The sequence below is a fragment of the Aspergillus sydowii genome, assembly GCF_001890705.1.
Source record: "Aspergillus sydowii CBS 593.65 unplaced genomic scaffold ASPSYscaffold_9, whole genome shotgun sequence".
In the NCBI taxonomy this organism is placed as follows: domain Eukaryota; kingdom Fungi; phylum Ascomycota; class Eurotiomycetes; order Eurotiales; family Aspergillaceae; genus Aspergillus; species Aspergillus sydowii.
Window position 1 is genome coordinate 267,070 of NW_024467867.1, and position 18,684 is coordinate 285,753.

Genomic DNA, 18,684 nt, shown 5'->3' on the forward strand with positions numbered 1-18,684 from the left:
CCTTTTGTTTGTGTCTAATACATACACATAAGTGACGACTTAACGACCTCAAAGACTTCGTTGTCCCAGGACACACCAGTCGTCGCTGGCCGACGCAGAAGATTCAGATACCCGAGTTACTCTTCCATTTTATCCACAGTTTTCTGCGTTCCCGTTTTTGGTCTTTGCTTATTCCCCTCAGGCTGCGTTGCTTTTTGCTTGTCGATTGTTTTGCTGCTGCGTCTCAGATTGCCGTTTGATCTTGTCCTGTCCTGCCCTGCCTTGTCTTGTCTGGGTTTATTAGTTATGCATAGCCCGAACGATCATATGCTTAGTTAGTCGGATCAGTCTGGCCTGGTTTGGTAGAGATTGCGATTGGGACCGTGAGGGAGGAAGGAACTATAGTATCATATAGATAAATAGTATTGCGGCACTAGTGTCGTCGCTGAGGTGCTTCCTTTCCTTTTCCCAGCCGAAGCCGTGATTGAAGTAGATACACTCAACATCGAAGTTGTTCTGTGGCCACTTGGCGCAGAGTACGTGTTTCTATAAATATGCGTTGTATTGACTGCTAACTAACTGCCGGCGTTACGAGTTACAAACTTATGACTAGATTGACCAAGACTAAGGAATGGAGTAAACAGTGCTAGGATAATACCTGATCATTTGATATTGGTTAGGCTAAATCAGCAAAACCGAGATGGATCTAAGATTTCGCATAAATAAATCATCAAAAACGTCGAGCTCGGGTCATCTCTGTTTGATAAGTAGCAGCACGTATCCCATTACCCCATCATCCTTACAACAATGTAAACCCATCCATCCCCATAAGCCGCGCACCTCACCACTTCCTCCACAGGCGCAGACATGGGTACCGCAGCACCATGCAGCACAGGCTTCGCCAGGACAGGGGTCCTGCGACTCGGAAATAAATGGGGCAAGATAGAGTGGAGTGCTGTGCCGATAGTTTGCGTTTGGGTTTGCGGTGTCCCCGCAGATACTGAGCCCGAGACCCGCGATGAGGAGAGGAGGGTTGACTGGCTCATTTGTTGCTGGGACTGCGTGGCGGATAATGTTGGCGGGATGGGCGATTGGACGACTTTAAGGAAAGGGGAGTTTGAATCGCAGTCTGGTTTTGGTGGAAGGGGGAGGAAGAGGCGGACGGGGAGATTGCGGAGGGGTTGGTGGGAATTCAGTGGGAAGAGGATGTTCATTATTCGTTGGAAGGAAGGGAGGTCGACTTTGCCAGGTTAGCGTTGGCTATGTACATGGGAGCCTACGGTGTGGTAGCTTTTTGCGGATTGGGATGAAGGGGGTTTACCATCCTGAACAGCCTTCCACAGCCCCGAAGAATCGTCCTTCGAGAGAGTCATGATTCCCTTCGCGGTACCGTTGCGCACAAAATCAGCCTCCTTGACACTGTTGATGAAGGCATCGTTCATGACCATGCCTTGTGCGTCAAGGCGAACGAGCTCCTCGTCAGGCCAGTCGCTAAAATGCACAACAAGTCGCCAGGGAAGGGGACCAGTTTCTGAGGTGAGCGAGTGCTCATCCTCGCTCGATTTGGTCGCTGGATCCGCCCCCGCGTAAAGGTCATAGAGGAGACCGACGGGGTAGTGCCATTTCAGCGGGACGCCTTCGAAGGAGAACCAACCGTCATGGGGAGCTGAGGCGGCGGGGTCAATGAGTGAGGAGAAGAAGAAAGCCTTGAGTCTGGGGAGGAGAGATGGCAGATATGAGATTCGCGATAAGGAAATCTGGAGTCTTGATTAGCGTAGCTCATAGCGACACCGGGGAGTTGGGGGGTTCCCGTACGAGATATGGATCAGTCTGGTCGTAGATGCGGCTTTCAGATGGAGCGAGGGTAATATGTAGAGGGAGTTGGCCTGCCCAGATAGACTTTTGGATTGTGCTTAATGTAACTTGATCCATGGCCATGCTTGTGCCTGTCAGAGTGTTAGTGCATTGGTCCTTGCGGAGTCGGAAGGCAACAAACATTACCGAGACGATCTCCCCACGGAACTATGGCATAGTCCGCAGTTGCAGGTCCTCCTACAAGATCAGAAATAGGAGAAGGCCGTTGTGTAAAACTACTCGATCGAGAAGATGATGAACGACGATAGAATGTTGTAGCGAAGATGAAAGAAGTAATGTTGAGACTCCTCAACTAGGCAACTTTCCCGATAATGGCCTGCACGTGATACGCCCAGTATACCGTTGCTGTTCTCGATGTCTTCGTCGCTCATTATATGATTTAACCAATCTATATAATATGATATTCAGTTATTCGTAAGACTTATAAGTCCACAGCCGCTCAATTTCCTGAATGCAATCTGCTAGGGCCTTAAGGGCCGGAAATATATATTTACTAGCCCTTGATATTAAAAGCGACATCTCACCGATTATGAAATAAATTTAGTAGTTACTACATGATTAATAAAATGTAGAACGCAAACTCTTTTCTTCTGTGAAATACACCACTTATCATCACCATATCCCCTTGCAGTCTACCTGTAGGAGCAACGAGAACCCCTCATTGAATTCGTGGCCATCGCTGAGGACGCAGAACGGACCGATTTTCATGACAGCAAAGTGCTAATGTAAGGTTTCTACTTTGGTAGCCATTCATGTAGGCGGGTGGTTGCCTTCAGCTTTGCGTCGGGACGCTGCTCGTACCCAAACCTTCGCATATTGAATCCCCACGAACCAGGAAAGGCTGGATGAACTCTGACCACGCGAGATAGGCTCAGCGGTAAACTTCATGTACGCACGGCTGCAGTTAGCGGACAACGCTGTACGCCATTTGCGCACCGTGGCGCTCCTCTGGGATTTTGACCTCAACCACGTCATCGTATTTCCGACGAGGAAGGCAACGGGCGTCCATTGCCTAAAGGTACATGGCCGCGGCCCGGGGTTTGCACTCAATGCATACGTACCATAGCCCGGAGTGCTCAAATCTTTGCCTTATATTCGCAATGGTACAGAAACGAGGATTGCGGCTCACTATTCTGACGTGAAATGGCCGTACGATTCAACAACGTACTCTGACCGCTACTCTGTTGAGCTTATGGGACCAGATGATCAACACCAGAATGTGCAGTTTCTGTTTGCCGGTTCTGACTTCCATAGGTTTTACAGTATGACTGCCACATGGAATAGAGAAAAAACTGTGACCTTGGCGGAGGCCTGCCAACGCCGGTGTAGTTGCTGCAAGCTGCCGAGCAGAAATGGGACGGCTGCCAGCCTGCAAGGGATAGAGCCCATCCGAGCGGCAACGGTGTGGCTACTGTCTTCGGCATGAGTTATGGCTCTTTTAATCCTTCTGTATCTGGGTTAGCTTGAAACATTGCATTCCTGCTCAGTCGCGTTGAAGCGCCCTTAAACCTTAGTCGAAGCAAGGGATACACGTGGAAGTGTTCCAACATCGGCTGCGGAGTGAGCTCCTTGCGAAGCTGGTTACCAAAAGCACGCAGAGAGCAGACGTGGTTCACAGTAATGGCGTTAGCCTCTAATGCCTGGGCGAATCTCGGCCGAATGCACTAAATGGCTTAATACGATATGTACGCTGGGGTGCCGTGGCCGCTTGGGCCCCATCACCAGGCTCGACCGCAGCTACTGTGGATCAAACTGAGAAATCATCTGAGATTGGCCCTTGCATATTGAGGGAGCAGTGCAAGGCTCATGTTCGTCGGGAATATGGGAAGTTGAGAAAGGTGTTGATTAGCCAATCCGGCAGGTATACTGCTGGGCCATCGTGGGTGATGCATCGAGCAACACAAAAGAAGTATGAGCTTGAGCACAGACCATGGAATAGCTATTTGGTGACATCAATTGCATGGGTTGCCAAAAGGTAAAGGGTTCGTCCGTGCTTAGGAGGAAAGAAATCGACTAACAAGCTGACTGTAATGGTGAGAATAATATAACGGCCGGCCAGGAGCCCATTCCGTGATTCCCGAAATAGAACCAAACCTCGGCATAACGGAAAGACGGCGCATGGGGGCATTTTGAACCGGCGACACCCCGTCTGAAAGTACAGAAAGGATTGGTTTGGCTCACCTTCTAGGCTTGGGGCATCGGGCTTCAGCCAAGACGGAATATACCGTATGTCGTTAAGAGACCCCAGTTCAAGTTTGCTTTCGGAGCCTCCGCTCTTTTCGGATTCTCAATATCGAATTTGGAAAATGGCGTGCGGGGAATGCTACCCAATTGAGAAGCCCTGCCTCTTATATAGGAGAGTCCTTTGCGGGCTAGAATGTGCAGGCCCATGCTGCAGATACTCGTACGGTCGTACCCGAGCAATTAAGTCTTAATGCAATTAGCTGTGGGCATCACGTCAAGCTTCATCTTGGCACGAAGGATGGAATCCATAACCCAGGTGTTTCAACACCCAGGGCTTCGGCTACGCAGGCGATAAAACTCAAGGGAGGATTAGCGAGGTGCAGCCGGTCGTCGATACCTTCCGCTCCTGTCACGAACACCATGACCGTGCAAAGACAGAAGTCCGTTGAGGCTTAGTACTGGTAGGTACGGGAGCTGTTCAAATCCCGCAACGAGCAGCGGACTTCCCTCTTCATCTCTTTCCGAATGACGACGCTGCTGCATTTCAATGCTTGGCATTAGCAGCGTATTCTTTGAGCTGCAAGGCAGTGCACCGCACAGGGCCACGAAGCCACACGAACGGCATTCTTGGCAACGGGGATAGCCAGCCAAGACCAATACGGCTGATGTTCGGACTGGCAGTGTCGAAGTACTGAAGGCTGGTCGCGTGGTTACTGGTGCGAAACCTGAGGCATAGGTTCGTTTCAGGGTGAGGGCCTGCTCATCAGCGACAATGTATGCTTGCAGAAACATGTAGGCGAGATAATGTCGACGGAGTGAAGGTTGGCTTTTTGCCCAGTGCCAGCCTGCAGCCCAACTTCTGAACTGAAACAACACCAGCATGTGCAATTTCCGGGGGCATAGCGAGGACGATTCCAGAGTAAGACAGTGATCGCCAAGAACTTGATTTTTTGGATCAATCCGATGTGGCTGGACGGTATCACGGCGGAGTCCAATTGAGGAGGAAACGACTCAGATGAATACACAAAAGTTCCGTGGACTGATATTTTCGGGTTATGAAAATAAATAGCCAAAAGTTAATATTTGGCCCACCCCTTTTCTCGCAGAACTAAAGCTGTTCGCGCCGCCGCTCCTAACCCAAGAGACGAATCAGAATTCATGTCAAATCCCGACTCTCTGGACCTGGTACAAACGGCGAGAAGCTTGATGAGCCGCGCCGGGGCATCGATTGTTGGTGAGGAGACGGCATCGCGTCGAGCCAGGTGGGGACAATTGTAATATCCCACGGTTTGGGGCGCAGCTGGACGGAATTTCGGGAGAGCAATGCCGCCCAATCGAGCAAGCATATTGCTTTTGAATAAGAGGTGCGCTTCATTCATCGTTTCCCTTGCTTTGCCAACCAAGCGGAGCTCACGTCAGAAACCTTAGTTGGCTGCAAACGCAGGGGTTCTCGTCGTCGTACTTAGCGCCTAGTTTAAGCAATAGTTATGACGATCATCCAGACACATCCCCTGGTCAGCTGAAGACGAGACCCAGCCGGGCAGCAACAACCGGTGGGCAATCCGAGACGCTATTCCCGTGAGAGCGACGTGAATAGATTGGAATTGGCCTTGTAGCCGTCGGGCTAGGGCACCGTGGGGAGTGGGAAACGTAATCTTAATAAAAACTTATCATTGATAGGTAGGGATATCGTAGGGAGCGGAGGGGAAGAAAAAAGCAAAAACACCGAGCTAGAACACCAATTTCGACATCGAGGCGTGAAACTTTTTATGCGTATTTGGGTGCTATTCATGACCAAAGGTGCAGCTGCAAAAATGTGCAGTCGAACTAGAAATCGCACCTTGCCATGTCAGATCTGAAGGTCCTGACAAACCTGCACGCTGTGCTACACGGATGTAATATTGCCTTTTCTTGGGTTCGTGCAGAGACACATGTGTAGTAAACTTAAAATTTCGAGATCTGAAGCGTGTGCCGGCAGTAGGTCCACAAGAGTGTGGGAGCCTGGGAGGGCTGATGACTCCATGAGCAATCGTCATCAAGAATTTTCATAGTTATATGGGATCGCCCACGTTCGTCCACATGCGGCTGATCTTTGGAACGGTTGTCTTTGAGATCCCTACTATCTTTGGCAAGCCGTTCTGGCACAGCCGCACAGCCCAATTAGCCAGACAAGCCTCGTTACGAATGACATTGCAATCAGTGGGTCGTGTGAGAGGTGCGGCCACGTCTTTGGCTTTTGAAGATGTCGAAGATTTGGTATCTGGGGTTTCAGCCACTGACCCTGCCAAGAGGAGTAGACATCAAATACCTAGGTCCCCACAGCGCTTGTTGACTAGACCAGTAATAGTAAAGTTATCTCGATGCACCTTCCTAGTCTGCGGCGAATGCCGATGGACGTTTGGCCTCATTGGCCCTAGTTCATTTACCGAGAGACTGGATCTGGTGGCTTTCGGCTCATGTGTCCGACGGACGCGATGCCCATGGCTTAGTTATGGACCCCTCCAGAGCGTTTGTCTGGGCGCAGTAGTGGTTCTCCGCGGAGGAACCGTCTACTTGGAGTGTCCTGCCTCGAGGTTAGCCCCCAAACATGGTAGATCATGACATTGTTGAGAACAAGGACGCACTGTACCAAACCATATACTCCTACAAGGCGGGATTGACACCATATTGTCGAGCACCATGGTTGCCAGTTGCCGAAGATTAGAGTGCGAGGACCGCACTCTAATGCGCGTAACCCTAATCAGAGCCGTCTCGTCGAATGACCTTAAGGAGAGGACATTAAAACGAAAAACCAAACTTTGGCTTTTGAAGAACATTTGACAAACCACCTACCCAGAAGCGCAGTATAGTTGAAGATCCCCATCTTGTTGGGCCACCGCAGCGTCATCCATATACTGATTTGCTCTATTTTTGTCTGGCCGTTTTTGCCGAATTGCGGTTTCATTTTAATCCCGCTTTCTGTTCGTCATTGGACCCTTCCATTTCTGTGCACAGGAAGTCAAGTTGTGTGCGCTGCCTAGATGTTATTCGGGTCCACCCATCCATGGTACTTGCGGCGCTTTCTATATTCGATCATTAGTTCTGGAGAACGGGATGAATAACTGGTATACTTGGGGTATATAAGCCCGCGAATTCCTCGAAAATTATTAGTTACTCACCTGCAAGCGCAAAGAACGACCTTGGAGACGAGCAAGCTCATTTCTATCTTACACCCTTCTACATAACTTGCGCTCCGACTACCCGATCATCGAGATTGGACGAGCATCATCACATCCAAAACTGCACGATAACCCCAAAGAACCAGAAGCATTGGACAGACACCATGTCGTCGAACGGAGAACAAACATCGCAGTAGGTCTTCAGAGTCTCTACAACAGGGGAAAACTTGCTAATGATACCATCTCAGGGCAACCAATGGAACTGATAACAGTCTCACGGAGGACAATGTGAACAATGTGCCCCAGGAAGCCAATAGCAGCATCGACAGATTCGCTCAATCGACTCAGTCAGAAGACCCTTATTTCGCTCATGCTGGGATGGGGGACCGTTCAGAGCACAATCGCGAGCTGGCTCGCCAACTGGAAGAAGCAAACAAGATTTTGAACAAATAGGAAGGGAACACCAATTCGATATTGCAAATTTCAAGGGTAGCACCGGCACAGACTACCAGAAAGGTTGTGGATAGACTGGCGAACTTTCTATATACAAGGTCTATTGTAAGAAGCATTGACATTAGCGATTAGGGGGTCTGGAAACTCTCGCCAGTGGAGGTCTAAGAATGGGGCGTCCAAGGTTCCAAAGATTGAAGAAGAGGGACAGCTGTTGATGTATAATCGCGGGGCTCAGCGAATCAAATCAGAGTGTCGAAGATGATCTGTGCGACTTCGTCGTATTTGGTGCTTGGAAACTCGTGGCCGGCAGGGAAGAATTTGAATACCACATCATTTCCAAGGGTTGCATTGACATCTTCTGTTAGTTCGTTCTGGAGGATAATAGGATCATTCTCGCCGCACATGATCACAACTTTGTCACCAGGGAGACCATTTGATTTCTGCTCGTCCACGGGGAGCTCTTTTTGTTGGGATAGATACTTTCCAAGGCGCTCCCATGTTTCCCGTTGCCGCTGGTACAAGATGGGCCCATTTCGCATGCTAGATACGAATGAATGTACAAAACCATTGTGATTATTCACCTGCCAGTAGACAGTATCCGGAACGGACACCCTGGGGTATGACCGCGATAGGACTTGCGTCTCGGTCCCTTGCGAAGAGAGCTCCTCGGTTAGAGCATCACTGGCGCGGAATGTCTTCTGCGCGGGCTTTGGGGTTGAGAGAGGCCCAGCCCGCAGGCGCATACTGGAGAGAGTTCTGATGATCCCGTCCGGGAGACCTCCAGAGTACAGAAACCGAGTGCGGAAGTTGATATGCGAGTCACGGATCAACCCTGCTGGAGCAAGAAGCACCAGAGCTGACAAGAGTTGGGGGAAGAACGAGGCAAAAGATGTTGCTATGCCGCCACCTAGGGAGTAGCCGACTAGACAAAATTTACCGGAGCCAGTCCCTGTCCACGGGACTGAAGATGAACCCAGAGCGAGGAAAATTTGAGTTGCGAACAGGCGCTCATCCTGGGGCAGGTCAGAGGGACAGTCAGAATAACCTCTGCCGAATCTAATCCAATTATCAGCAAACAATGGCTCCTATCCCATACGAACTTGTGAGACCTACAGATCAAATAACATCACTCGGCAACCCCGGTCTACTAAGGCGTGCCCTAGTCCACCGAGGGCAATGCAGGGGGTGGTGATTCCGTGGACGAGCAGTACTTTGCGACCATCTTCGGGACCCCATTCATAGACACGGATCGAGCCGTATGGTGTCTGCACATCTCGCGCTCCGGGGAGTGCATCGGGTGGTAGTGGGTGATCACGGTTATCCGAGATCGTAGATTGCGTGGCAGCTAGGGGGGAGTGTATGATTTTCTTCCCCACCTGTCGGTCCGGATAAAGGGCACGCAGGCAAAGAGCTACACTTAGCGACACCCCTGCAGCAGCGAGCAGGGAATAGTGCGAGCGAGGATCCGCCAGAGAAGCCGAGAGGTTCTCGAAAGGCTGGCTGTACCATTGAGCCATGGCTGCGTTCGGACTCAGTGAAGCTGCCACGGTCCGGGCTCAGAATTTCTATTGCTTCTTTAGAAAAGTGTGATTTTCGGAGAGTGATGAAAGAACCGAAGAGAGGAAAAGCGATGATGAAATGGAAGTGTCGGAGCGTCTCGGCCCAAAGGTTGAGGATAAGGCGTTCCTGAGTTGGATCCTTGGGGATAAGGCAGCCAGCCGAGGTCCGCTTCTACGCTAGCTCTTTATGGCTAGTAGGATTCTGTGCTCCACGTTACTCGACTGTCACGGGCACAGCATCATGTGACTCCTATACAGCCTCATGGTGAAGTCAACATTCGTCTGCCAGTCAGGTGTTGCAGTGCATATGGCATTTGGAGCGTCATGCGACATTTCTCTTCAACTTTGTGGGCGAGCCGGACGCGCCGGGACTGTCCTCGTCGCCGTGACAAAAAGGCAGCGCTGCGTCCTGCGGCTTCCATCCGGTCACGGTGGATCTCCCACGCTCCGCTTGACATTCTTCTGCTGGATGCAAAGCGGAGGAATCCTCCGTGGTGAGTTTGAGGAGTGTTTTGACTTGATTCCGGATAAACAAGGAGGAATGCCGGATATGAATCTCCGCGTCTCTTTGGTGGATGGACTGAGGATATTTCCTCTACGGCATCCGAGTGCAGAGAGGAAATGATCGGCAAGGTACGCTCTCCAGTCTCTACAGCCCCGTCATTCTTCACGCAAACCCGCATCCTCCACGACGCACCCCTGTCAGCTGTGACTTCGGTCTCATGCCAATCCATCTCCGAGACTCTTAGAATGGCTGGTGTTTTTGAATTTGCAGTAGACTGATGGGTCGTGGATCAGCTACAACGTCAATGCCTTTGAGATAGGCTCAGATCCGCTGATTCAAGATGGACGTGCTGAAATGCTTGTGAATCTTGAGTGTGTGGAGCATACTTGACTGTCAAAGGTCGAGAGTCGAGACAGGCGACAAGCGAAACACTGGCGTTGTCCGAACCCTCCTGCAGACTCCGTGGCCTGCCTACAATTGACGGGATTCCGGCGCCTCCCCCGCATCCGCTAGGATGAAGAACAGCCTAAGGGATATTAATTAATCTCCACCAAAACCCTGGATGCTTCAGGACACTGCAGATGCACAATCCACATCAGGTCCTGCCTCTCGCCGTGCCCCTGGCATTGACTCTGACGGCGTCCTTTGTCTTTGACATCTACACTCAAACGGTTAAAGTTCCCAACCCCACTTCCTGACTTTCCCCCTCCGGAGAAATTTTGGCACTATCCATGCTGTTGCTGTATGAAACGGGCTAGGGCTGACAGGGGATTTACTCTCCTCACCTCCAATCTGGTAATCATCTGATAGCGACGGGCTGTACTAGTGCGCTCATCTAGGGCCAGGTACCGAGTTATTCCTGAACAGCTATATGGGCCGTCGACTATGCCTCGAAATGCCTTCAATGGTTTCGTACATGAAACTGTCTCTCGAGGCTAGGATCTAAGGAGGCGAACTATTGAGTATGTGCCGTCGTTCGTCTTAAACCCCCGACAGCTCTATCGGCCACCATCGGACACGGCGGCAAGAGAGGTGTAGAGCCTTTCCACCCCTGCAATATCCCACGCCTCAAACGAGATCGACAAAGTGCTTCCCAATATTGTACTGTATCAGGCGCATTTTATCCGGAGATTCCTCCGTGGTCTTGGACTTGATTTGGTTATCAAACCAATTAGTATCTTTACTGCTTATTGGCAAGAACTCCACAACCTTCAATAGATGGGTCCGATCTCCTGGCGTAGCCGAAGGGACGCACGCATCCGGATTTGCGACATGGAGATTGCCCCGGTGCCTTGAATCTGCCATGGTTTGCTATCTCTCTGAAACGGTGGACAGAACGGCACCGCGGTCCGGAGCACCGTTTAGATTTACGGAGGGTGTACTGGATCCTCTCGAAATTGGAATCGAGGTGATTCAGGTTAAATGATTGATCTCCAGATCAGGGTATAAAGGCTGGCGCTCTGCCTGCTCCCTGAATCCGATTATCAACTCTGCCGGACAGAACAAAGACACCAAAGGAAAGCATCGTATCTTTCTCGACAACATGTATCAGCGCGCTCTTCTCTTCTCTGCCCTCTTGTCCGTTTCTCGGGCCCAGCAGGCAGGCACCCTGCAGGAGGAAACTCACCCAGCCTTGACATGGCAAAGATGCGAAGCCAGCGGAACGTGCACTGAAGTCTCGGGTTCCGTCGTGCTCGACTCCAACTGGCGTTGGGCTCACTCGGTTGACGACTCCACCAACTGCTATACTGGCAACGAGGCAAGTAACTTGTATTAACTTCCATGGTTCTTAACTAATTATGCCAAACAGTGGGATGCGACGCTTTGCCCCGACAATGAGGCGTGCGCTACGAACTGCGCGGTTGATGGTGCTGACTACGAGGGTACCTACGGTATCACGTCCACTGGCGACGCACTGACTCTGAAATTCGTCACCGGTGAGAATGTTGGCTCTCGTGTGTACCTTATGGAGGACGACGAGACTTACCAGACCTTCGATCTCCTCAACAATGAGTTCACCTTTGACGTTGACGTCTCTAACCTCCCGTGCGGTCTGAACGGTGCGCTGTACTTCACATCGATGGACCCCGATGGCGGCATGAGCAAATATGAAAACAACAAGGCCGGTGCCAAGTACGGAACTGGTTACTGCGATTCGCAATGCCCGCGTGACATCAAGTTCATCAACGGTTTGGTAAGATAAGAATTCTGGATCGTCCGACATTTTCGAGACCTCGCTAACACTGGTGCAGGCCAACGTTGAGGGATGGGAACCCTCTGACAGTGATGCCAACGCAGGTGTTGGTGGAATGGGTACTTGCTGTCCTGAGATGGACATCTGGGAAGCTAACAGCATCTCTTCTGCTTACACCCCTCACCCATGTGATGATATTGAGCAGACCATGTGCGAGGGCGATGCCTGTGGAGGAACCTACTCCGCTGAACGCTATGCTGGTACTTGCGACCCTGATGGCTGCGATTTCAACTCCTACCGCATGGGCAACGAGAGCTTCTACGGACCTGGCGGCCTTGTGGACACCAGCTCCAAGATGACCGTTGTGACCCAATTCATTGCTGACGGTGGCTCTCTTTCCGAGATCAAGCGCTTCTACGTTCAAAATGGCAACGTTATTGCCAACTCTGCCTCCAACATTGATGGTGTCGAGGGCAACTCGATCACCTCCGACTTCTGCACTGCTCAGAAGACCGCCTTCGGTGATGATGACATCTTCGCTGAGCACGGTGGCCTCAGCGCCATGGGCGATGCCTCCTCGGCTATGGTCCTCATCCTTTCCATCTGGGATGACCACTACGCCAGCATGATGTGGCTCGACAGCTCTTACCCCGAGGATGCCGATCCCAGCACGCCTGGTGTTGCCCGCGGTACCTGCGAGAACGGAGCTGGCGACCCCTCCATCGTTGAAACTGAGCACGCCGACGCTTCCGTCACCTTCTCTAACATCAAGTTCGGACCCATTGGCTCGACCTTTGACTCGGCCGGCACTGGCTCCGGCTCCAACTCTACTACTCGCCGCTTCTAAGCAGGTATAGTAGATGGTTGCATCAACATACCCTGTATGCTGCGAGATGTTCCTGATTGTTGATTCAATCTTCCGAGTCCCAAAATTTGTATATAGTGGACATAGACCCTGCCCCGCTAGCCTGGCTATTTTCCTTCTTGTCTGTGTATGATTTCGACTCCTGCTGGTTTACTCTACCGACGATCAGCAGGTTGATTCATCTTTTTGTTGAATTATCTCTTGTTCTTTTATGTACCGAATAAGATTAGTGAAATCATTTCCCGTTTTATGAATATCACCTTTTCGTGCTTTCCCGAAATACGTTGCCCATAAAAAATCGCCAAAACCTTCATTGTAGATGCCAAGGCCAATCCTTATCAGATAAGCGGAATATCACCCGGCCCGCACCCACACAACCAAACAAATCAAACACCACGCAAAGCTCCCCCAAAAGCGAGGCTGGAAAAAAACCGTCGGTCACCAGAAGATCCATCAGAACCAACACACCACACGCAATTGTGTCCCACCCCCATGTTCGACACAGTCTGCACCCTCCCGCTAAGCGGGGACCTCTTCGCACAGGCAATCCACCCCTCCGAGCCCGTGATCTCGGTCGGCTTGTCCACCGGCCACGTCCAGACCTTCCGGCTCCCGGTGGAGGAAGAAGAGGAGAATAGTGATGATGAAGGAGACCAGGGGTCAGTTTCGAGCTCGCGCAATGGTACGGGACACATCGATACAGTGTGGCGCACGAGGCGGCATAAGGGAAGTTGTCGCACGTTAGCGTTCGGGGTTGATGGGGAGACGCTGTATTCCGCGGGCACGGATGGGTTGCTGAAGGCTGCGAAGACCGAGACTGGGGTTGTGGAGAATAAGATTGCTATTCCGACGGCGAAAGATGGGTGAGTTTTTTTTGTCTTCTTTTTCTTTAGGGCCCTCAATGGCTGGTCTACAGTTTGTGGTGCTAATTGCGTTTACTGGATAGGTCTATTGATGCGCCGACGGTTGTCCATGCGCTTTCTCCTCAGACTTTGCTTCTTGCTACGGATTCGAGCAAGCTGCACTTATATGACCTGCGTGTTCCGTATTCGAAAGTTTCGGCCAAGCCTCAGCAAACGCACAGCCCCCATGATGATTATGTTTCGTCTCTGACGCCGCTTCCTGCCTCCGATACCAGTACGTCGGGATTCAGCAAGCAATGGGTGACGACAGGTGGGACAACACTGGCTGTTACAGATTTGCGACGGGGTGTGCTTGTGCGCAGTGAAGACCAAGAAGAAGAGCTCATCAGTTCTACGTACATCAGCGGTCTCTCAGCGGGTGGGACAAGCCGTGGTGAAAAGGTTGTTGTTGGCGGCTCGAGTGGGGTCTTGACGCTTTGGGAGAAGGGTGTCTGGGATGACCAAGATGAGCGGGTTTATGTTGAGAAAGGTGCGGGTGCAGCTGGTGGAGAGTCCCTTGAGACACTTACTGTTGTTCCTGAGGAACTTGGCAAGGGCAAGATGATCGCCGCTGGACTCGGAAGTGGAAAGGTGAAGTTTGTGAGGATGGGCATGAACAAGGTAGTTTCAGAGCTTACGCACGATGAGACAGAAGGTGTTGTTGGGCTTGGATTTGACGTTGAGGGCCGCATGGTCAGTGGTGGTGGGCAAATCGTCAAGGTCTGGCACGACACGGCAGACTCTAACGGTGACTTGGCCGGTGGGAAACGCATGTTTGGGGGCGACAGTGATGACAGTGACGATTCGGATGATAGTGACCGCGAGGCGCAGAAGAACGACAAATCGCGGAATAAGCGCAAGAAGCAAAAGGGCAAGGACCGTGGTAAGGGTCGGGAGGTGATGGCGTTTGCCGATATGGATTAAGGGACCATTGATTATTGAGTGATACCATACCCGTGTACAATATTTCCACAGTATTTTACTCTACAGTTAGAGCATTTAAAAACAACTACTCTGACGCCGCCCTCCAATTCAGCACACTGGCATCCGCATCTCTGGTATCGGAGCAGGTGGGGGATTTCCGACGAGTAGTCTGCCGAACACTAAGCATACCAACCAGCGCAAGCAACGGAACAATGGGACGCTCTGGAAATAACAATTCCAATCGCATTCGCTCCCAGCTTCCGTAATTCCATGACCTTATATGATACTTGGTATACTCCCATAAGCCAGCCTCAGAAACGGATAACTCTTATCCGACACAGCTTGCCCCGCGACTCCCCGAGACCCACGCAGCAAAGGATTTGCCGACGCCTACAGTTTAGCTTCATGACGTCCCAAACGTTGCTGGTGGGGTGTGGGGAGAAATGCGCCGATTATTCATGATGATAAAGCTTCTTATATCAACCAGCGGATTTCCCCCCCAATTTCCGTCCTGTTCCTGCTCTCCAAATCCCCAATACACAATCAGTATAACACAATGGACGCATTTGAGTACAACGCAAACCCCGGCCGCGTCGTCTTCGGCAGCGGCACTCTACAAAAACTCCCCGATGAGATCGCCCGCCTGGACAAGAAGGCTCCCTTGGTGCTCTCCACTCCTCAGCAAGTCAGTCATGCCGAGCGCGTCAAGGAGGTCCTGAAGGGCCAGGTCGCGGGTGTTTTCACGGAAGCCACCATGCACACCCCAACCAACATCACGGACAAGGCAGTGGAGTATGCAAAGGCGCAGAATGCGGACGTGGTTGTTTCTATCGGTGGTGGGAGCACCATCGGCCTGGGCAAGGCGATCAGTATCCGCACTGGCATCTACCACATCTGCATCCCGACTACATATGCTGGAAGCGAAATGACTCCGATCCTTGGTGAAACGGCCGATGGATTGAAGAAGACTCGCTCTGATCCCAAGATCCTCCCTGGGACCGTTATCTACGATGTTGACCTTACCATGACGCTACCTACGGGGATGAGCGCGACGAGTGGTGTCAATGCCATTGCTCACGCTGGTTAGTCTTTTTCTGGGTTTCTTACGAGCATCGCCGCAAAAACGCTAATTTTGTGAATCTAGTCGAGGCTTTATACGCCCGCAACACAAACCCCGTCATCAACCTGATGGCTCTAGAGGGTACCCGCGCCCTGGCCTCTGCTCTGCCAGAGATCGTCGAGAACCCATCTTCACAGTCAGCCCGTTCGCTAGCTCTGTACGGCGCATGGCTCTGCGGAACCTGCCTTGGGAGCGTGGGCATGTCCATCCACCATAAGCTCTGTCACACCCTCGGCGGCAGCTTCAACCTCCCCCATGCGGAGACCCACACAGCTGTCCTGCCGCACGCGATCTCATACAATGCGCCCAACATTCCTGAGGCGATGAAGAAGCTGGCCGAAGTGCTGCCTGAGAGCAACGGCGATGCGATCCACGGGCTAAATGTGCTGCTCACGAAGTTGAAGGTCAAGCGCGGCGTCAAGGACTTCGGTATGAAGGAGGTGGACATTGACAAGGCGGCCGACATTGCTGTCGGCAACCCGTACTGGAATCCCAGGGAGATTCAGCGCGCTCCGATCCGGGAGCTGATCCGGAGGGTATGGGCTGGCGAGCCGGCGAAGGCTGATCTGTAATGCGGTGGCATTTTGTCTATAAGCTGATACGGAAACCTAAAATATAGATCATTCAAGTATATTAAATCTCTTTGACAGCCGTGAACACAGGTTGACGCTTCGAATTAGCCCCTCAGTAATTGGCCTGCGGATGGCGATGGCGGGGTGAAGGTGGGGAGATCGGAGTCTGGCAGAGAAAAAAAAAATTCATCCCACATTAGAACAACCCCTCTCACGCCCAACACGACACAATCACAACCCGTTTTGCGGTTTTATAATAATATGACTTCGGAACTGGAGGCAGCACCCGTCTTATCTACCCCCGATGATCGAATCCTCGAAGCAACGGACACTGTCGCGCCCGAGGCGAACCGCTCCCTGTCGGAGGAGGAACTCGCCATTACTTATGACATCGAGCGAACGTTGAAGGAAATCCGCCAGGCGCGATATAAGCGGATTGCACTCCAGTTTCCGGATGAGATGCTTCCCGATGCACCGCGGGTATTTCAGCTGTTGAGTCGGGGGTTGGAGACTAGGGATATTGTGGATGGCAAGAAGGACGAGACGGGGGGCGAGAGCTCTACAACGAATGGTCTGGCTGACTCCGTATCTCGACTAGATGTTCGAGATGCGGCCGAGCAGCCGCCGAAGCTCTACATATTGGCTGATACATCTTACGGAACGTGTTGTGTGGATGAGGTCGCCGCGGAGCATGTCGATGCGGATGTTGTCGTGCACTACGGCCGGTCATGTTTATCGCCAACTGCTAGGCTTCCGGTGATCTATGTTTTCACTCACAAGGAATTGCGTCTTGATCCGCTTGTAAAGGCGTTCAAGGAGACGTACCAGGATCCCACCGCGAAAGTGATCCTCGCCGCAGATGTGACCTACTCAGACCATGTTCCAGAGGTATACACCCGTTTGATGCAGGAGGGATACAGCAATCTATTTGCTACGACGTTGCTCCATGATCCGTCGTCCGTTATTCCTAACCGCACCGTTCCGGACTCAGTCAAAGAGGCCCCTGAGTCGCTGATAGATTGGCAACTTTTCCATATCTCCGAGCCACCAACTGCTCTACTTATGACGCTGGCGTCTCGAGTAGCAGCCATTCACATTTATCCTACTGATGCTCCGGCGGGAGGCGACGTCAAACCTCTACCGGCGTCGACTTCGGCAATCCTACGCCGTCGCTACGCGATCTTAACTCGACTGAGTACGGTACCTATTTTCGGCATCCTGGTCAACACGCTCAGTGTAAAGAACTACCTTCATATCGTGGATCACGTAAAGCAGAAGATCGCTGCGGCAGGCAAGAAGAGTTATATGTTCGTCGTGGGCAAGTTGAACGCGGCCAAAGTCGCCAACTTCAGCGAAATCGGTGGCTGGGTCGTCATTGGGTGCTGGGAGAGCTCACTGGTCGATAGCAAGGATTTCTGGAAGCCGGTTATTACGCCGTTCGAGTTGGAGGTTGCTCTCAAAGGGGACGATGAGCGGGTCTGGACTGGAGCCTGGCAGAGCGATTTCCAGAGCATCCTTGACCAGCCACCTGCAGGTTCGTCTAAGAATGGAGAAGAGAGAGAGGATTCAACTGCAACTGCGACCGAGGACGACAACCAGGACGACGAGGACCAGGACCAAGGCCAAAACCAAGAACAAGACGAGGACGATATGTCCGAGCCCGAGTCTGCACCACCAGAATTTGACCTCCGCACCGGTCGGTATGTATCTCACACGCGTCCGATGCAGGAATCCGCACCCCGCGTATCTGCGCAGGGAGGATCAAAAGCTGCAAATGCAGCAATCTCTGCGGCCGACGGCCCGTCCGCAGCGCGAGCGCTCGCAAGACGGGCTAAGGGTGATTTGGCCATGATCGGCGGCTCTTTCTCGCCAGGGGCGGAATTCTTGCGGTCACAAAGGACATGGGCCGGTCTGGGAAGCGATTTCAATAGCGCAGCGAACAGTGTTCAATACGACGGTGAGGGGGAGGTGGACGATAGCACACTGGTTGTGGAAGGGCGCAAGGGTATTGCAAGGGGATATACAGTTGGAGAATCCGTAGACAGGCATTGAACTATCTGGCCTCCTTTTGAGATCGACGGGAACCGTTGGGCTGGAAATTATTTGACTGTATGAGGCTTGGTCGCGATTCACATCCGATCTGGATGCCTTGGGGACGGATTTTCTCGGCGAAATGCCTCTTTTTCGCGCAACTAAGCGCACTCATTCCCAGCAACGGACTCAGTAAATTAGACTAAATTCAAGCGAATTTCTAAACCATAAACAAACACTGATTCTTCACAACAAAACTCAGAATCTTGCGAACCAGCGGGACTGGCAGACCTGGTGAAAAGAAGCCTGAAAGTGAGCCGGGGCGACCTATCACATGATGGGCACAGGGCAGCGTCCGGGATT

General features: G+C 51.8%; 8 protein-coding genes across 8 annotated transcripts; 6 read left to right on the top strand and 2 right to left on the bottom strand.

Moving 5' to 3' along the window:
- Positions 1–526: 526 nt before the first annotated feature.
- On the bottom strand, positions 527–2,073 carry ASPSYDRAFT_47679 (autophagy protein 5). Its single transcript, XM_040847484.1, has 4 exons — positions 1,976–2,073; positions 1,795–1,925; positions 1,301–1,736; positions 527–1,219 (listed from the first exon to the last, which is right to left on the bottom strand). The coding sequence occupies exons 2-4, from the start codon at positions 1,915–1,917 to the stop codon at positions 765–767; spliced, it is 1,014 nt and encodes a 337-aa protein (XP_040700185.1). The 5' UTR covers positions 1,918–1,925; positions 1,976–2,073; the 3' UTR covers positions 527–764.
- A 3,934-nt stretch (positions 2,074–6,007) lies between these two features.
- On the top strand, positions 6,008–7,097 carry ASPSYDRAFT_47682 (uncharacterized protein). Its single transcript, XM_040847485.1, has 4 exons — positions 6,008–6,048; positions 6,108–6,298; positions 6,347–6,601; positions 6,663–7,097. Exons 2-4 carry the CDS (start codon positions 6,118–6,120, stop codon positions 6,740–6,742), a joined length of 516 nt encoding a protein of 171 aa, XP_040700186.1. The 5' UTR covers positions 6,008–6,048; positions 6,108–6,117; the 3' UTR covers positions 6,743–7,097.
- A 116-nt stretch (positions 7,098–7,213) lies between these two features.
- Positions 7,214–7,649, top strand: ASPSYDRAFT_134290 (uncharacterized protein; the record flags this gene model as incomplete). Its single annotated transcript, XM_040840670.1, has 2 exons — positions 7,214–7,389; positions 7,445–7,649. The coding sequence occupies exons 1-2, from the start codon at positions 7,361–7,363 to the stop codon at positions 7,647–7,649; spliced, it is 234 nt and encodes a 77-aa protein (XP_040700187.1). The 5' UTR covers positions 7,214–7,360.
- Positions 7,650–7,888: 239 nt separating this feature from the next.
- ASPSYDRAFT_156363 (alpha/beta hydrolase) lies at positions 7,889–9,166 on the bottom strand (the record flags this gene model as incomplete). The annotated part of the gene is made up of 2 exons (XM_040842552.1): positions 7,889–8,705; positions 8,763–9,166. The coding sequence occupies 2 exons, from the start codon at positions 9,164–9,166 to the stop codon at positions 7,889–7,891; spliced, it is 1,221 nt and encodes a 406-aa protein (XP_040700188.1).
- A 2,090-nt stretch (positions 9,167–11,256) lies between these two features.
- On the top strand, positions 11,257–12,754 carry ASPSYDRAFT_59707 (glycoside hydrolase family 7 protein; the record flags this gene model as incomplete). Its single annotated transcript, XM_040849740.1, has 3 exons — positions 11,257–11,472; positions 11,524–11,907; positions 11,966–12,754. 3 exons carry the CDS (start codon positions 11,257–11,259, stop codon positions 12,752–12,754), a joined length of 1,389 nt encoding a protein of 462 aa, XP_040700189.1.
- A 510-nt stretch (positions 12,755–13,264) lies between these two features.
- Positions 13,265–14,598, top strand: ASPSYDRAFT_156662 (WD40 repeat domain-containing protein; the record flags this gene model as incomplete). Its single annotated transcript, XM_040842577.1, has 2 exons — positions 13,265–13,635; positions 13,719–14,598. 2 exons carry the CDS (start codon positions 13,265–13,267, stop codon positions 14,596–14,598), a joined length of 1,251 nt encoding a protein of 416 aa, XP_040700190.1.
- Positions 14,599–15,154: 556 nt separating this feature from the next.
- Positions 15,155–16,290, top strand: ASPSYDRAFT_33480 (maleylacetate reductase; the record flags this gene model as incomplete). Its single annotated transcript, XM_040845102.1, has 2 exons — positions 15,155–15,680; positions 15,743–16,290. 2 exons carry the CDS (start codon positions 15,155–15,157, stop codon positions 16,288–16,290), a joined length of 1,074 nt encoding a protein of 357 aa, XP_040700191.1.
- A 200-nt stretch (positions 16,291–16,490) lies between these two features.
- Positions 16,491–18,342, top strand: ASPSYDRAFT_206702 (2-(3-amino-3-carboxypropyl)histidine synthase subunit 1/2; the record flags this gene model as incomplete). Its single annotated transcript, XM_040843909.1, has 2 exons — positions 16,491–17,824; positions 17,912–18,342. Exons 1-2 carry the CDS (start codon positions 16,552–16,554, stop codon positions 18,340–18,342), a joined length of 1,704 nt encoding a protein of 567 aa, XP_040700192.1. The 5' UTR covers positions 16,491–16,551.
- Between the last annotated feature and the right edge of the window lie 342 nt (positions 18,343–18,684).